Here is a 15,485-nt window from a genome sequence, read left to right on the forward strand (position 1 = left end):
AGTCATATTTGCAAATATTTCAAATAATAATCAATAATAACATTTTGACCATAAAAAATCTCCTTTTATTCATATAAATTTGGAAGGATTACGATGAGTGCAATTTCAGAAACCAAAAAGTATAAATACAAGAGAAAAGGAAAATATCATCCTAATGATCCCTAGTAACTGAACTAGCCAAGGGTGTATACTTCCTTCGGATGTGTCTAATCTCTGACTCAAAAGTTGTCTGCATCTGAGCTTTCTCGAGGACGAGCCGATCAACAATCTTCTTCCAAGCACCGGAAGGCTGAGGTATACTAGAGAAAAATAAATCCTCTGGCTCTCTCGGTCTCTTCACTGCATGCTCTTCAAGAACCTCAATGAGTGCATCCTTGTCTTTCGACTCAAGTTGCAACTCCACATGCTTTCGGTTCAAAGCATGGAACCACTCCTCCCAAAGGTCCCTCTCTTGCTTCATCTTGACAAGTGCATCTTCCAACTCCTCTACGTCTTGGTTAAGGAGAGTTGATGGCTCAACCATAACCATAGAAATAGGTCTATCACAAGCATATGGTAGCTTAAGCTCCATAACTCTCTTCTTCACCCAAATAGTGTAAGCTTCCAAAGCTACACAATTGCATGGACCAAGCTCGATTCTACCCTTCCTATGGATATTATGCCAAGCACGCACCATCTTTCTCTTCAAATTTTAGGGATCTTTACCCTCTTGATAGAATAGACATTCTAACTGGACGTTATTAGGTTTATCTCTGAAGGGAGACCCGATATGACGATGAGCCAAAACAGGATTGTAGTTGATTCCTCCTTGTGTACCAATAAGACACACATTAGACAACTCACCACAACTGTCAATAATATCCAAGCTGTCAAGTGCAGAATCCTACCAAACAATATCATCATTAGGTGAGAGAAATAAGTCTTTGAGACCATCGTAGATATTGCTTGTTCTCCAAGAAATCAGGTGTTTGAGGCAAGTGCGAAATAAACCACTTGTACAGAAGAGGAATGCATCACACAACGGTTCCACCACCTTTAGAATTCCTTAAATGCAAAGAGAAATTCATGTAACCCAACAAAGTCGGAACAAGATTCCCAATCATGAAGATTCTAATGGCGTTAACATCAACAAATTTGTCAATGTTAGGGAACAACGCTAAACCATAGATAAGAAAGACAAAGACGGCTTCAAAAGCATCCATACTACCAACTTGAGCAAAAGTAGTAGTTCTACCAATGAGAAACTCAAAATTCAAACCTAGAATCCTTCCTTTATTTGTCATATTAGCATCTATCTCAGATTTCTTCAAATGTAGAGCCTCAGCTAAGACTTGAGATCTCAGAATCTCCTCTAATCCATTTAAAGGTACCTTGTTAGATACGGGCATACCCAAGAGATGGGCATACTCTTCTAACGTGGGCACAAGCTTATAATCAGGAAAAGTGAAGCACCGATAGAAAGGGTCATAAAAGTGCACCAAGACACTCAAAAGTCCTTCAACCACATCAGTACACAATACAGACAAAAGCTTCCCATGATGTTGCTTGAAATCCAAGGGATCAACTACAAAGGATGATAGCTTCCTTAACTCTTTCAAGTCGGGACATCTGAAACTGTACTTCTTAGTGTTCTTTCATCCATAATCCATGATCTAAAATTATTTGCAAATACGACCTTAGTTTCCTTGAAATTTATTTTCTGTGATAAATGTTATGATGCGCATGTATGCATGTATGCAACAATCACACACAAGGCAAACACAAACAAAGGTTAAGGGATGGATCAAGTCATCATCAAGGTCAATCATCCATTTTGGTGGATTACGGTTTTCACCTTATCAACACCCAAGTTCCATTAATATTGACAAGACTGATTGGATCAACCAATAATCAAAGGGTTTGTTGCGAGTCACGAGCATGGAGTCGGGTTAAGAATCATCCCAAAGGAGTGTACTAAGGATAAAAACCCGTAGATCATGTTCTAAAAAGTTCCCAGAGTCATGATCCCTACTATCAGATATTATAGGTTAGGATGACTGACTCATCAACCCATAGTATTTTCAAGAGAAACTCGTTTGAGTGTAGTATCGTGTAACAACTGTTATCAAGTCTACACTTGAACAGTCTCGATACTACGTCCTAAATAGGCCATGTTGGGTTAAATGTTCTACGGCCCTCAGCTTCTCGGACCCCCAAATCAGAGAAAGTAATGCATATTCACGACTTACTCGTGTGACATCAGTAACTCCAAAGAGATCTCCACTAAGTGGGGGATCTCATGTCAACTCTTTCAGGACTACTTCTTCAAAGCCAACATGATTATACCACCCCTCATATCTTAAATTGTAATCAAGCTCGGGTTAGAACATATCTCACCACACAGAGATCACAAAGCATAGACAGAAAGTATCACACAACAATATATACAAACAAACATCAAATACAAATATATATACACACAAAAATATAGGCTAAACCCACTAAGGACTACTCCCCTACAGAGTTGGCACTTTATTTCTGTAGCGGTAAATTCATGACCAATGAGCTATTGATTAACTCAACGCCAATAAAACCAGAGTCGCCATCACACTTTTATTGTTTCCAAATGAAAAGGGAAAAAGTACAAACAAAACCCAAAGATAAGAAGTTTTCAAATCAAAACTAATAAAATGTCAGAAATTATAAGTAAGGGGGTTGGTTACACAGAGGGAAGGTATTATCACCCAAAGTGTCCTAGGGAGCCTTTTTTGGTGCAAGTGTTTTAGTTGAAAATGATGTTTGATAAAAAGGAATGAAGGGATGAGAAAATAATTCATTAATTATATATTTTTTTTGTCTAGACCACCTACTTTTTATTCTAAGTTATTATGAAATGATTTGGATTTGATTTAATCGGATTAGAAGTTTTAAAGAGATGGCAATTGTTTCACTAGTCGAGTAAGGGAACTCATACTCAAATAATTCAGGAGAGGAATCAAAGGCTCAAGACCATCCCCCTTTTTATCTTTAATGAAATGGTGTTTAACCGTGATTAGGTGTTTTAAATTGGTTTGGAAAAGGCGCACTCGATATTAATCGAAGTTTTTAATTTGTGTTTGAAAAATGAATTATGAAAATGGTTTTGAAATGATTTTGAATCGATGATGAAATGGTTTTGAAATGGTTTTGAAATGATTTGAAGTCGAAGTGATTATAAATGAAATCGAGTTGGTAGTTTGAAAATGATTGTTTAAATGATAAGTGAACTAAGTTGATCAATATTTAATTAAAAAAATTAATTGATTAAAATTCGTTTAAATCGTCTAATTAAGCTAATTAAGATTAATTATCAAAATTATTTAATTAAATAAAATAATCACGCTAATTAAAATTAATTAATCAAAATTAACTAATTTAACAAAATTTAATTAATTATTAATTTAATTAAAACATAAAAAGGAGATAAACAACAAAATGAGTATAAACTGATCGAATCGAGTAAACCACAGTGTGCTCAAAGTCGGCTTATACATAGCGACCACATAATCGAAATGTCGTACAAAAGGATCATAACCCGGAGAAATCAAATCAATATATCAATAGAAAATTCGACGGCATAATGACATATAAATGTCGAATCCATGAATTTAATCCGACAAATATTAATCATTGAATTGAAACATAAACTGATAAAAAATGAAACACGGTTACACAATAGCACTGAGATATTGTGTTGTTGCTCAAACTCCTTCAGAATTCTCAATAATTTTGGGATTCTTTCCCTCCATGACCGAAACACATGAACTGGTAGTACCCAAATCAATTTCTAATGACATCGTTACCAGCAGGTCGAGACAAATCTTGTGAGTTTATGATGCCTTGGTGCTGCCTGTCAACGAGAAAGTTTGAGTTTTTAAGGGCGGATATGGAGGCGGAGGTAATGGTGGTTTATCACAACTTTGATGAGGGTTGCATAAGAGGAGGTTGTGTTTGGTCAGGTAAGGGTGTATGAAGGGTAAAGAAGATGAAAAATTAAGTGGAGAGGGTGATGAGATAAGAGGATCTTTTTCTCATAAAAAACCCCAGGTTTCGTGTGAGAGGGAGGATCCTTTTGGGACATGTTTTTGCATTGCTTATCCAAAAAAATCATTTCCATCTTATCACTATAGACACGCGTCCTCATATTAATGGCAAATAAAATAAAATAAAAATCGTTCTCCTAATTCCTACGCGCCACGTGTCTGTTGAGAGGTGGAGAGGATATTTTTATTTTCTAATTTTCCTTTATTATTAATATTAGTATTGTTTGATTGGATGAATGGATATGGGAAAATATTGCAAATATGGATCATTGATTAATTTGAATCAATGATCCAGATTGAATCAAAGAAACACATTAATTTAAAATATCAAAGTTATCTCTTCTAGAAGCTTTAATTAATTTAAATCAAAATAAATTAACTAAGACAACCAAAATTCATACATTCTAAAATAAATACAATAAAAATAAAATGAAGATATGATTGTTCCTATTTAAATTTTTTGAATATTTTGACATAAGAATAAAAATAAAATGACTGAATATAAATAAAAATTGGGCGCAAAAGTGTCAGAAAAATTAAAATGAATGCACAAAAATGATCAGCACAAACTAAATTTCTCAGAAACATACAAGTTTTGAATTTTGAAGTGGAAAATGTATGGTTGAAAAGGCTCAAGCTGATCAAAATGTGATTGAAAAAATAGTCAAATAATTAAAACGAGCATGTCAGGTTAAACTACACGAAACATAGATCAATAAAACTGACGTCTGCAGGCCCGATCTTTAAGTTTTTTGTCCGCTAATTTTACATACATTTGAGAATTGACTCAACCGGTCTATCTGTAGATCCGAAAATTTATTTTGGTCGACATTTTAGGTATTATGCATGATGAAAGATATGTGATGTTATGCAGGTGATGCAAAGTAAAAATAAAGTCAGATATATGTAAGTTTTAAAATGTCCAGACAAAATTGGGGTATGACACTATTTGCACGTGCTTAAACTTTTATCATATGTATATTTTTCTTTATATTTTAAAAAATTACCATTCTTATGTATCTAGAATGACCTCCTTTGAAAAAAAAGAATAAAAAACTTTTAAATTTAAAAGTATATGCATTCGAAAATCTATAGTTGACTTCTAATTTAAAACTTTCACTATAAATAATATTTTATTTTGAAAATTTTATTATTATACTTTAGAAATATATGAATAAATATTTCTCTAAATGTAATGTCTTATGTACTTCGTGATTATTAATTCAAGACAAAGTTTTTGTAACAACATTTAAAAAAAATTAAAAATAGGTATTGTTATTAAAAGATGGAGACACTAAAAAGTTCTTATAAAAAAATTCTATATTGGTATATTTGAGAAGAGCCCCACAAGGGAAGAGGTGGAGACAAGGAATTGTATTTGAGTTTAAAGTGTCTTTATTGGTCGCTAGTTTTGTAGTCTGTGTGTCTATTTACTAGATTGGTCGCTATGCAGGAACAGATGGACCACATTTATCAAGAACTCTACTCCATCCGCAGATTTTTAGACATTGAGGATAATGTTTAGTTCTTGTGTGGGGGAGGAACTTATTTTCATTGTTATTAGATTTACTCTAGAATTATTTCTTTATAGTGATTTTACTCATTTTTATTATGCACCTTTGGATTTTTGCTCATTTCTTTTCGAATATTTAATGCATGTTTTGATTATTTTCCTTGCCTTCTTTTCCTTATTTTCTAGATAGATTTGCTGCTTTCTAGTATAATTGCTTAGGTTTTCTTTTCCAATTTTAAGTTGTTCACCGAGTCATTGCATGTGATGTCGAGTCTTTATGCATGGTTTTTACTGTATATTAGTTCTTCCATTTCATGAGCCATACAAAAAAAAATCTTTAAGAAAACAAGTGTTATTTGAAATTTTAAGGCTATTAGACAAGTTACGAATAGGTTATAGCGACTTGGGAAAGCCCCCAAAAGATCAGTATCGTCTTAACACTGTAAGCCTCCTAATTATATAGATCGATTTGGATACTTGTTATGCCACGACCTCAAAATCTCGCTCCTAAATAAGTCTTTGAATAGTTTATCCTAGAAATCAGCACCATCTGAGTTACCATCGAGTAAGCGGACCAATGCAAATAGGTGAATGATCCCACGATAAAGAGAAGGAAAAGAAAAGCAAAAATCTGAAAAAAGTAAGAAATAGAAAAAGGAATTTGCCTTCTAAGTTAGGTGACGTCACCCGGTCATTTAGCCTAACGGCCGTGAAACCTCTAAGAATATTGCATATTCATCTGAATTTTTGACATAATATGGATTTTGGTCACTAACAGGTTTGTTTGCCATGTGTGAATAGATAACAGGCTTAACGTGATTGCACCTGAATGAAAAAGGACAAAAAATGGGATGAGTAAGTTAGGTCCGAGCATGATGACATGATGCGAATTGGTTTGTATAGGAAGGAGATTTATGACCGCAAATGCGGAATGTGTTGTTACGATACCCTTAATTTGTGAGTTAGTATCTATCAATATGACCTTGAGTGAATTAGAGTCTTTAGCCTAGAATAGTTACAAAAGCACAACTATTTTTCTTCATAAATGTTTGCTTGAGGACAAGAAAAGGTTCAAGTATGGGGGAGTTTGATAACACCAAATTACACCATTATTTTGACTCAATTTGTACACGTTTTATTATCGTTTTACCTCCATTTCCAGGGTTATGTGGGTATTTTGTCTTCATTTCAGGTATTTGACCATATAGGAGCCATGTGCGAAGAACGAAGCAATTCGGATGCAAAACGAAGAAAAAATGGGAAAGTCATTACTTTTAATGAAGCTGGAAGAGATCCTTTATCATGTCATCAAGAAAATTAGGGTAGGACCATAATGAGTGACAGAGCTCTTCCTCAAGAAAATTTAACATTGTTGCATGCTTAAGACTAAGTTCGAACTCATTACTTCTAATTAAGCTAGAAGAGATTCTTTATCATGTCATCCAAGTGCTCTTGGGTAAGGACTTTTAGAATTTGTATCCAATAAAATGATGTTAAATTTTAACATAAATACTAATTTTATTTCAGTCTAATTCTATAAGAGACATGTGTGTTGTAACATGCACACACTAATACAAATAATATATTTCATGACAATGATTTTACCTCATGTATTGAAAAATCGAGGTATAATTCCTGAACGCATTTTAAAATAAAATATATACAATATATTTCTTTAGTTATTTTGAAAACTGATGGGTAAATATGCTTATATGATATATATAGCTTTAGCTTGTAGCATTCAATTTAACTTGCCTAAACAACACAAACAAAACCCTAACAAAGAACCTTAAATAATGATAGTCATCAACACATATATCTTCAATACAAAGATGTTATGTGTTTAGTGCTATCGTTTCTTCTTCAGAGATCCAAATCATTTTCTTTTACTTCTTCTTCAGAGATATGGTACGTCAAACATCACTACTGATATTATTGTCATATTGTTGTTGTTGTTGTGTTGTTGTTATTGTTGTTTTTGTTGTTGTGGTGGTGGTGGTGGTGTTTTTTGTTGTTATTGTTGTTGTTGAGATCTGAAACCCTAGAGGTTTTCTTGTTGTTTTTGTTATTGTTATTGATGTTGTTTTTGTCGATGTTGTTGAGACCCTAAATCCTAGAGGTTATTTATTGACGTTGTTGTTATTGATCTTGTTGTTGATGTTGTTGATTGTTTATTGATATTGTTTTTCTTTTGCTGATGTCGTTGTTGTTTTCTTGTTGTTTTTATTGTTGATATTGATATTGAGATTATGTTATTTGTGATTCTTTGTGCAACTTTCATCTTGTTCCGTCGAGTTAAGTTTATTATATCTAATAGTGATTGTTTGTTTCATTAACTCATCTTTGAACATATAACTTATTAAGTTGATTTTATAAATAATCATATGCAAAATTATGTTGTATCTGAAACTTATCTTACACTGATTAATAATTTTCTAACATTCTGTAACTCATCATTCATCTCATGTTGTTTTATCATTAAAACTCTCCAATACTTTTAGTTTTCGTTCAATTTTCTTTCATATTTATTTATTTTTTAAATCATCAAATATTATGCTTTTAAGAATGAATTAGTAGAAAAAGAAGTGTTGAATAAAGAACTTGAAACATTGAAGAAATTTAACCATAAAACAACGTGAGATGAATGATGAGTTGCATGATGCTTCAAAATCACTAATCAATGTAAGTTGTCATTCAAATATAATACAATTGTTCATATAATTAGTTTCCTAACTGATTCTGAGAAGTTATATGTTCAGTATAGGGCTTAGTGAAATAAGCAATCCATAATAGATTTAATAAATTCAAAATTGTCTTACCCCTAAGTATTAGATAACCGAGATAAAAATATGGTATATCCGTCAGTGAAATAAGAAAATCGAGTGAACATATGTTTTCGTCATTTCAGAATTTCAAAAAGATTTCAATGGGGATCAAACTCATGACCTATAGTTGTCAACTTTTTAAAAACTAAGAGGTAAAATATGCACTTTTTATGACACCCTTCGATATCTCAAATGTGATTTTTTTTTTCTTATCACTCTGCGATACGTCGAATATGAAATTGAGGTAAAATCATTTTTTTTACTTAGATAAAGGGCGTTATTTTGTTGTATTGACAAAGATATTATCATTCTTGGTCATGGAGTAAGAATAATTTATTATCTAGGGTAACAAGTTTATAGAAATTTGTATCCTTTTAGGATGATATAAAACACTTTTTTCTACCAAGATAACGTTACACTTCTTTAAAATAAGTACTATTCCATCTACTTTGGATTATTATTTTGTGGCTTAGAAGTGATGTATGTATTTTTTTTTAGACAATACAAGCGTCGTCTCTTTATATGTTGAATATAAAGTTTTCCATGAGAATCTATTCCACATATATGACTTAAGGTTATCAATGAAGAATAGAAAATTGGCATGATTTTTTTATTATAAATTATGTCTTCTCTGTGCGTAAGTGTATTATTTAATTTTTTGAATAAGAGAGAGCCACTATATCAGCCAAAATTTTCCTTAAATTTTTTTGTTATTTTATAATAGTATTTTCTTAACTCGTCATTAATATTTGAATACGTTTCTTTTTTCTTATTATTTGATTCGTCTTTTTAAAAATTAATACATTATATAATTTAAAATCTGACTATTTATGATATTTGTGAATATTATTTTAAAAAAGTTTTATTTTATCGGCTTAAATATATTTTTAGTTATTTAATTTAAATGTTTTAAATAATTGATCTCATATTATAAAATCAATAATTTTGATCTTTTTATTCATATAGTTTTTGGATTTTTATGGTCCTCCAGTTTTATATACATAGTAAGGATGATTATGTTAAAAAAAATATTTTTAATTAATATATTTTTAAATAATTTAATATTTAATAATAATTTTAACTAAATTAATTAAAAATAATATTCTGAAATATATGAAAAATGGAAGAGGATTACAAAAATTCAAAAGCTATCAAAATTAAAAGATCGGATTCATTGATTTTATAATAGAAAGATGACGGATTTAAATGCTGAAATTAAAAGAAACAAAAGTACATATAAATCTATTTTATTTTGATAGAAAATACTCAAATTTTAACACACATAATACCATATAGATCTAACACAAATAAAACATAGAGAGAAATGAGACCTAAAATAAAATCAGTTTTTATTTCTTCTTTTCTTTCTTGCAGATTTTGCCTTTACTCCTACCACTGGATCCTGTGCAAGAAGCATCATATATTGTGATATCTCCAGATCACTTAAACGTAATTTTACCGAATCTTGAAGCTCTATGTATGAATCTCTCAATTCTTTAAGCTCGACAAGATTTCTCTCATCATTTTCTTTCAAGATCTGATCATGACTCTTGGCTTCCTTTTCAGCTTCATTAATTTGTGCCATAATTTCAACAAATTCCTGATTCAATTTCTCCAATTTCTCCACATTGGGAGTTTCGAAAGAGGAGTATTCTTGAGAATCACTTGATTGTGACTCTTGTTGGAGATAGGTTTCTGCAACAATATCAACTCCTGGATGACCAAAAGAGTAAGGCTTATTACCTGGAGAGAACACAACAATGGCCACTTCTGCTCCACACAAAATTGACAATTCATTTGCTTTCTTGAATAAACCAGTTCTCCGCTTTGAAAAGGTGACTTGCCTCGTGTTTGGATCTTTCACCAACTCAATCTCAATTTTACGACGACCCATAATTTTCCCCCTCGTTTGAAGTTTACAAATGAAGCGTGATGGTAAAGTTTGTGGGCATGTATTACTCTTATGTCCTATTTATATATAAACTCTTGAAAAAGGTTCATTGTTTCTAATATTAAATTTAAAATATTTCATTTTTTAATTATAGACATTATTTTTACAAATAAAGAAATGGTTTACTCTTATTTTAATTTAGAAAATTGTCCATAAATGTTTTTGGATTGTAATTTTTTAATTTTCGTTTCATTTGTATTAATATTAAGGTACTATTTGGGGTAGTGCAGTAGGTGGAAAAGATGTAACTGGAATCTAGACAAAATTTAAAAAAATTGAAGAAAAAAAATTAATGAAAAAATAGTCAAAGTAATAGTTGAAATATTGGTGAAATATGTATTTGTCTCTATAAAAATAATACATTTTGAATTCAGCCTCCATTAAAAAAATGAATATTTTAATCCTTCATGTATCATTTTCTTGCAACATTTATCTCTATTTGGTGGATGACTAAAATAATTATATATATATATATATATATATATATATATATATATATATATATATATATATATATATATATATATATATATATATATATATATATATATATTAAATAGAGACTAAATTTTAAAGATTTAAAATTGACTGAGACTAACAGTATGTTTAACTCTAAAAACATCTTCCAACAAATTTATGAGTGATTTGAAAATAATTATCAGTTCTATAATTACATTTATCTAGATTGTTGTTCTGAATTCCATTCACCAATTTTAATTAAATATTATTTATCTTTATTATATTTTTTAAAACTAAATTAAGAGCATTATGATGTCTAGGGGGGATAGGTATCTCAATTATATTGACACCCTCTTTCTCCAAATTCAATGTCCATAATTCATAAATATATAAATAAAGATGTAAACATATGTATTAAGGAATGACTATACCTTATTTTGAAAATGTGGAAAGAAAGAAAAACTACGAGAATTTAAAATGAGTGGGACATAGCTTATCCCTCAAGAACTCATCTTTTATGCAAGGACGGTATATGGGAGTGAAAAATATTTACTCCAAGCATCAATCAATTTTCTCACTTATTTAAAATATTTCAAGCTACTATATACCTCTCACGTTCCAATAAGGGAACTTCATGATGACATACGAGACACCCTTAATTTGGAATTTTTCTATTTTTATTGCTTAGATAAGTATGTCATAAAATCTTGCTCTAGTTCCATCGTATCTGCTCAAACATGTCTAATAATTTGAACATCATTTTGTACCCATAAAGGAAGTTCAATATTATGTTTATCTCGAATGATTGTTTCCCTACTAGGAGGTGTGTTTGAAATTACATTATCCTCCGAGCTTTTTCTTGCATTAGATGGATTCACTATAAGAGCTTCATTCAATTTTTTTATCTAATTACCACCATGTGAAGTATCTTGAATAATAAAAGTATTAGTATCATGAAAGTCCTCGCTCTTGTTATCCATATTTGTCATCATTATCTCACTATCTTCTAGATGTTCAATAATTGGAGAAAATTGTTTTTCTCTCTCATGAATAGAATCAGTCTTCTTAGACCGATAAAGTTGCTATCCTCAAGATGATTTTATTCAACTCTTCCTGTAATTCCATTTCTTATTCTTCCTGTTGTCCCGTATTCTCCTTCTGATAAATAAGTGTGTTTTCTTTGATAATAGTTGTGTCCTCCTTGATAATATATGTGTTTTTCTTAATAATATTTGTATCATCCTTATAATAATTGTGTTTTCCTTAATAATAAATGTGTTATTCCTGATAATATGTGTGTCTTCCTCGATAATAGGATGACTTAAATAATTTGAATTTCTCCTATTTTCAATATACTTGGTTGTAATATGTAACTTAGCACCCACCTTTTTAATAGCTTGATCCACCTCCACATAAAAGGCATACCATTTTTGTTCCACCAGGATTTCATCAGTTAATCGATGAGAAAGATCAATATCCGCCAAAATTCTTTCATATTGATCAAAAGAATGATTTTTGATAGCTTCATCTAACATGACTAGTGTGCCTACCCTATCCATAATCTCAAACAAATTATGATGTCTCCAATACTTTTGAGAAAGATCATAGATACACATTTATGATTGTAAATGAATTTATCTTTAAGTATGGGTATTAAATTTTGATTCCCACTTTTATAATCAAAGTAAATCTAGTTTTAGACTAAAAGTTCCCAAAGACCATGCTATTCTCTTATCCTCTCCAGAACAAAAAAAATCAAAAAATCCCTTGTCAAGAAGGACAAGTTTCCAAGCTTCGAAATCCTTTCAAATCGTTTCCATATTAACCAATAAATCTTTGGTTGTCACTAGCTTGTTTCATTTTTCCCATGATCAATTGTATGTGAAGATGGTTCTTGTAGTCTTTCATACTCTTTTGATATTCTTCTTTGTGTGATTTTTATGCTAACCAAATCCCCTTTCAAAGTAGATTTGGAAGTTGGTTGACAATCACTTCATCTTCGATGTTGCTACCTACGCGTACGATTTCGGCGTAGATAGTTATGACCGTCATGCACATCATGTACTTGACAACTTGGACTCCATGCAGACCCTAACATAACATTAATGTTTTTTTAATTATACATTTAACTAGGATAAAGATAACTAAATAATATTTTTAATAAATTCAAATTTAGGTTATAAAAGTCACATGTCTATTCATCGGTATTATATTCATTAAAAGCATCATATTTATATAATATTTTGCTCATATTTACATTAAATTATTTTGCGTGAGTCTTTCTTACACAAAATATGTTTTTTATTTAAATATTTATAATTTTCTAATATACTGCAGCTATGTCCACGAGATAAATTTTTCAATGGAAATATGAAAATTTAGGAAAAGAAAATGTAATCTATGTAATACCAAAATGATACTTGACATTTATGTCTATGACATTCAAAAGTATGGAAAACCAAAAATTTATTTTAGGAATAAAATAATTAAAAGAGATACACGAAACAGTCAATATAGGTGTTAAAGAAATACACTTAAAAAATATTTAAAAAATAGTTTGAGATTCGATTTAACCACCTAGAAATTAGTAAAAAAAAATGTTTGGGATGGAATCCTCAAACATAAAATATTAAAATTGACCCTACGTGATGGGATCTAAAATAAGATTCAATATTACAAGAAAATCTATGTGGCGGGATCTTAAATGCCTTGAAAGTATCACTTTTCTGCACTAAAAAGAGTGTCCAAGAAAATCTAAAAAAATTATCAACAATAACTAAGGCATTTACATTACCTCAAAAGTGTCTTGTTCTTGATGGACCAAACAAGTCGATATGAAACAATTGAAGTGACATTGTAGTTGTGACCTCATTCTTTGGTTTGAAAATTGATTTGGTTTGCTTCTCCTTTTGACATGCACCACATAATTCATCTATGACAAATTTCATATTTGGTAAGCTAATGACAAAATCATGTTTGACTAGTTTATTTAAATATTCTATATGAATATGGATTGCTCTTTTATGCCAAATCCATGAGTCATTATTGCTTACCAATAGACATTTTACTTTCAAAGATAAATCACCTAAAAAAATCAGGAAAATATTGTTAATTCTTTTACCATTAAGTTTTACGCCAAGGGTGACTTCATCTTCAATTAAGCATTCATATTTGGTGAACTTGATTTTGAAGCCATTGTCGCAAAGTTGAGTTATGCTAAGAAGATTGTGCTTTAGTCCTTCAACGTAAAGTACATATGCAATAGTTGTGAAAGATGGTGCTCCAACTTTGCATATGCTAAGAATTTTTCCTTTGTTATTGACTCCATATGTGACATATCCCTTGGTCTTTAGAACTAGAGATTAAAATTTGTTTATGTCTCACGTCATATCCTTAGAAAAACCACTGTCAAGATACCATATATTTGTAGTGGTCTTCAAGCAAACCTACAAAATAAATTAGGATTTTTTGGGTACCCAACGTGTCTTTGGTCCTTGATAATTAGTTCTTTTCTTGATCCATACATAACGGCCACTAGCAATACTAAAATTCCTTACATATAAAGCATTAGGTGTATGGCCTATTATACCACAATAAAAACATGTAGGACCAAGTTGCTTCTATATCTAGAACATAAGTTTTTTTCTTAGCAAATCCTTTTTTAGGATGATGATGAAATTTTTCACTTTATTCTTTTTCTCTTTATTGGATTGGTCACTTGCCTTGAAAAAGATAGTTTTACTAGTACTTGTTATATCAAACTTTGAATAACCAAGTTCACTTTTATTATTGGAATTCCTTTGTCTACTAAGAATACATTTTAATCCTATTTGTCATTTCTCATATCTTTCAATAATTCTTTTTAATTGGACAATTTGAAAAGAAAGTGAATCACACACTTTGCATGTAAAACTATATTTTTATTTATCAAAATGATTATGCTTTTCTTAATCAAAATCTTTTTGCACAATGTCAATTTTCTCTTCAAGAGATAAAATTTGTTTCTTTTGAGTTGACACTGTTTTGAACAAAATTTTACACTTATGGAGTAATTCATCTATTTTACTTGTGCATCATTATCATAAGAAAGTCTTTTGTAACTAACCTCTTCTTCTTCGTCATCGGAATGGTGTGATGCCATCCATGTAAGATTAGAGTTTTCATCGTTTTTCGAATCAGATGATGAACTTACTTCATTCTCATCTCATGCAATATACGCCTTTTTAGACTTTGATTCCTTTATTACTTTATGACCACTTTTCTTGGAAAGTTTTTGAGACTCCGCCTTCACATGTCCTTGCTTTCCACATTCAAAGCAAGTGTAATTTTTTGTTGACGTGGAGGCTTCTTTCTTCCTGAAAAATTTCTTTCTTTTTGCAATGTTTAAAGACTTATCATTATTGAAAAACTTACCTAGACTTTTTACAAAAAGAATGAAATTATCATCTTCATATGGATCTACTTCTTCTAGTTCATCCCTTGTGTCAACTTTTAAAGCAATGCATTTGGATTTATTCTCTTGTATCTCATGATTTTCTAGTCTCCCAAGTTCAATCTCGTGCTCTTGAATTTTTTCGAATAAAGATGTGGATGACATAGTGGATAGAATCTTCTTTTCAGATATTATCGTTACCTTTGGTTGTCATTCCCTGGTTAAAGATCTAATAACTTTAAGT

At 30.7% G+C, this 15,485-nt stretch overlaps 1 protein-coding gene across 1 annotated transcript; it reads right to left on the reverse strand.

Annotated features, from left to right (window-relative positions):
* Positions 1-9,548: 9,548 nt before the first annotated feature.
* Positions 9,549-10,359, reverse strand: LOC127129338 (agamous-like MADS-box protein AGL29). The gene has a single exon (XM_051058552.1). The coding sequence runs from the start codon at positions 10,291-10,293 to the stop codon at positions 9,742-9,744; it is 552 nt and encodes a 183-aa protein (XP_050914509.1). The 5' UTR covers positions 10,294-10,359; the 3' UTR covers positions 9,549-9,741.
* Positions 10,360-15,485: the final 5,126 nt, after the last annotated feature.

Source organism: Lathyrus oleraceus, chromosome 3 (assembly GCF_024323335.1).
Source record: "Lathyrus oleraceus cultivar Zhongwan6 chromosome 3, CAAS_Psat_ZW6_1.0, whole genome shotgun sequence".
NCBI classification, from domain to species: domain Eukaryota; kingdom Viridiplantae; phylum Streptophyta; class Magnoliopsida; order Fabales; family Fabaceae; genus Lathyrus; species Lathyrus oleraceus.

Bases quoted from the DNA above. Each gene is read 5' to 3' on its own strand.
- LOC127129338 (XM_051058552.1), bottom strand. From the start codon at position 10,293: ATGGGTCGTCGTAAAATTGAGATTGAGTTGGTGAAAGATCCAAACACG.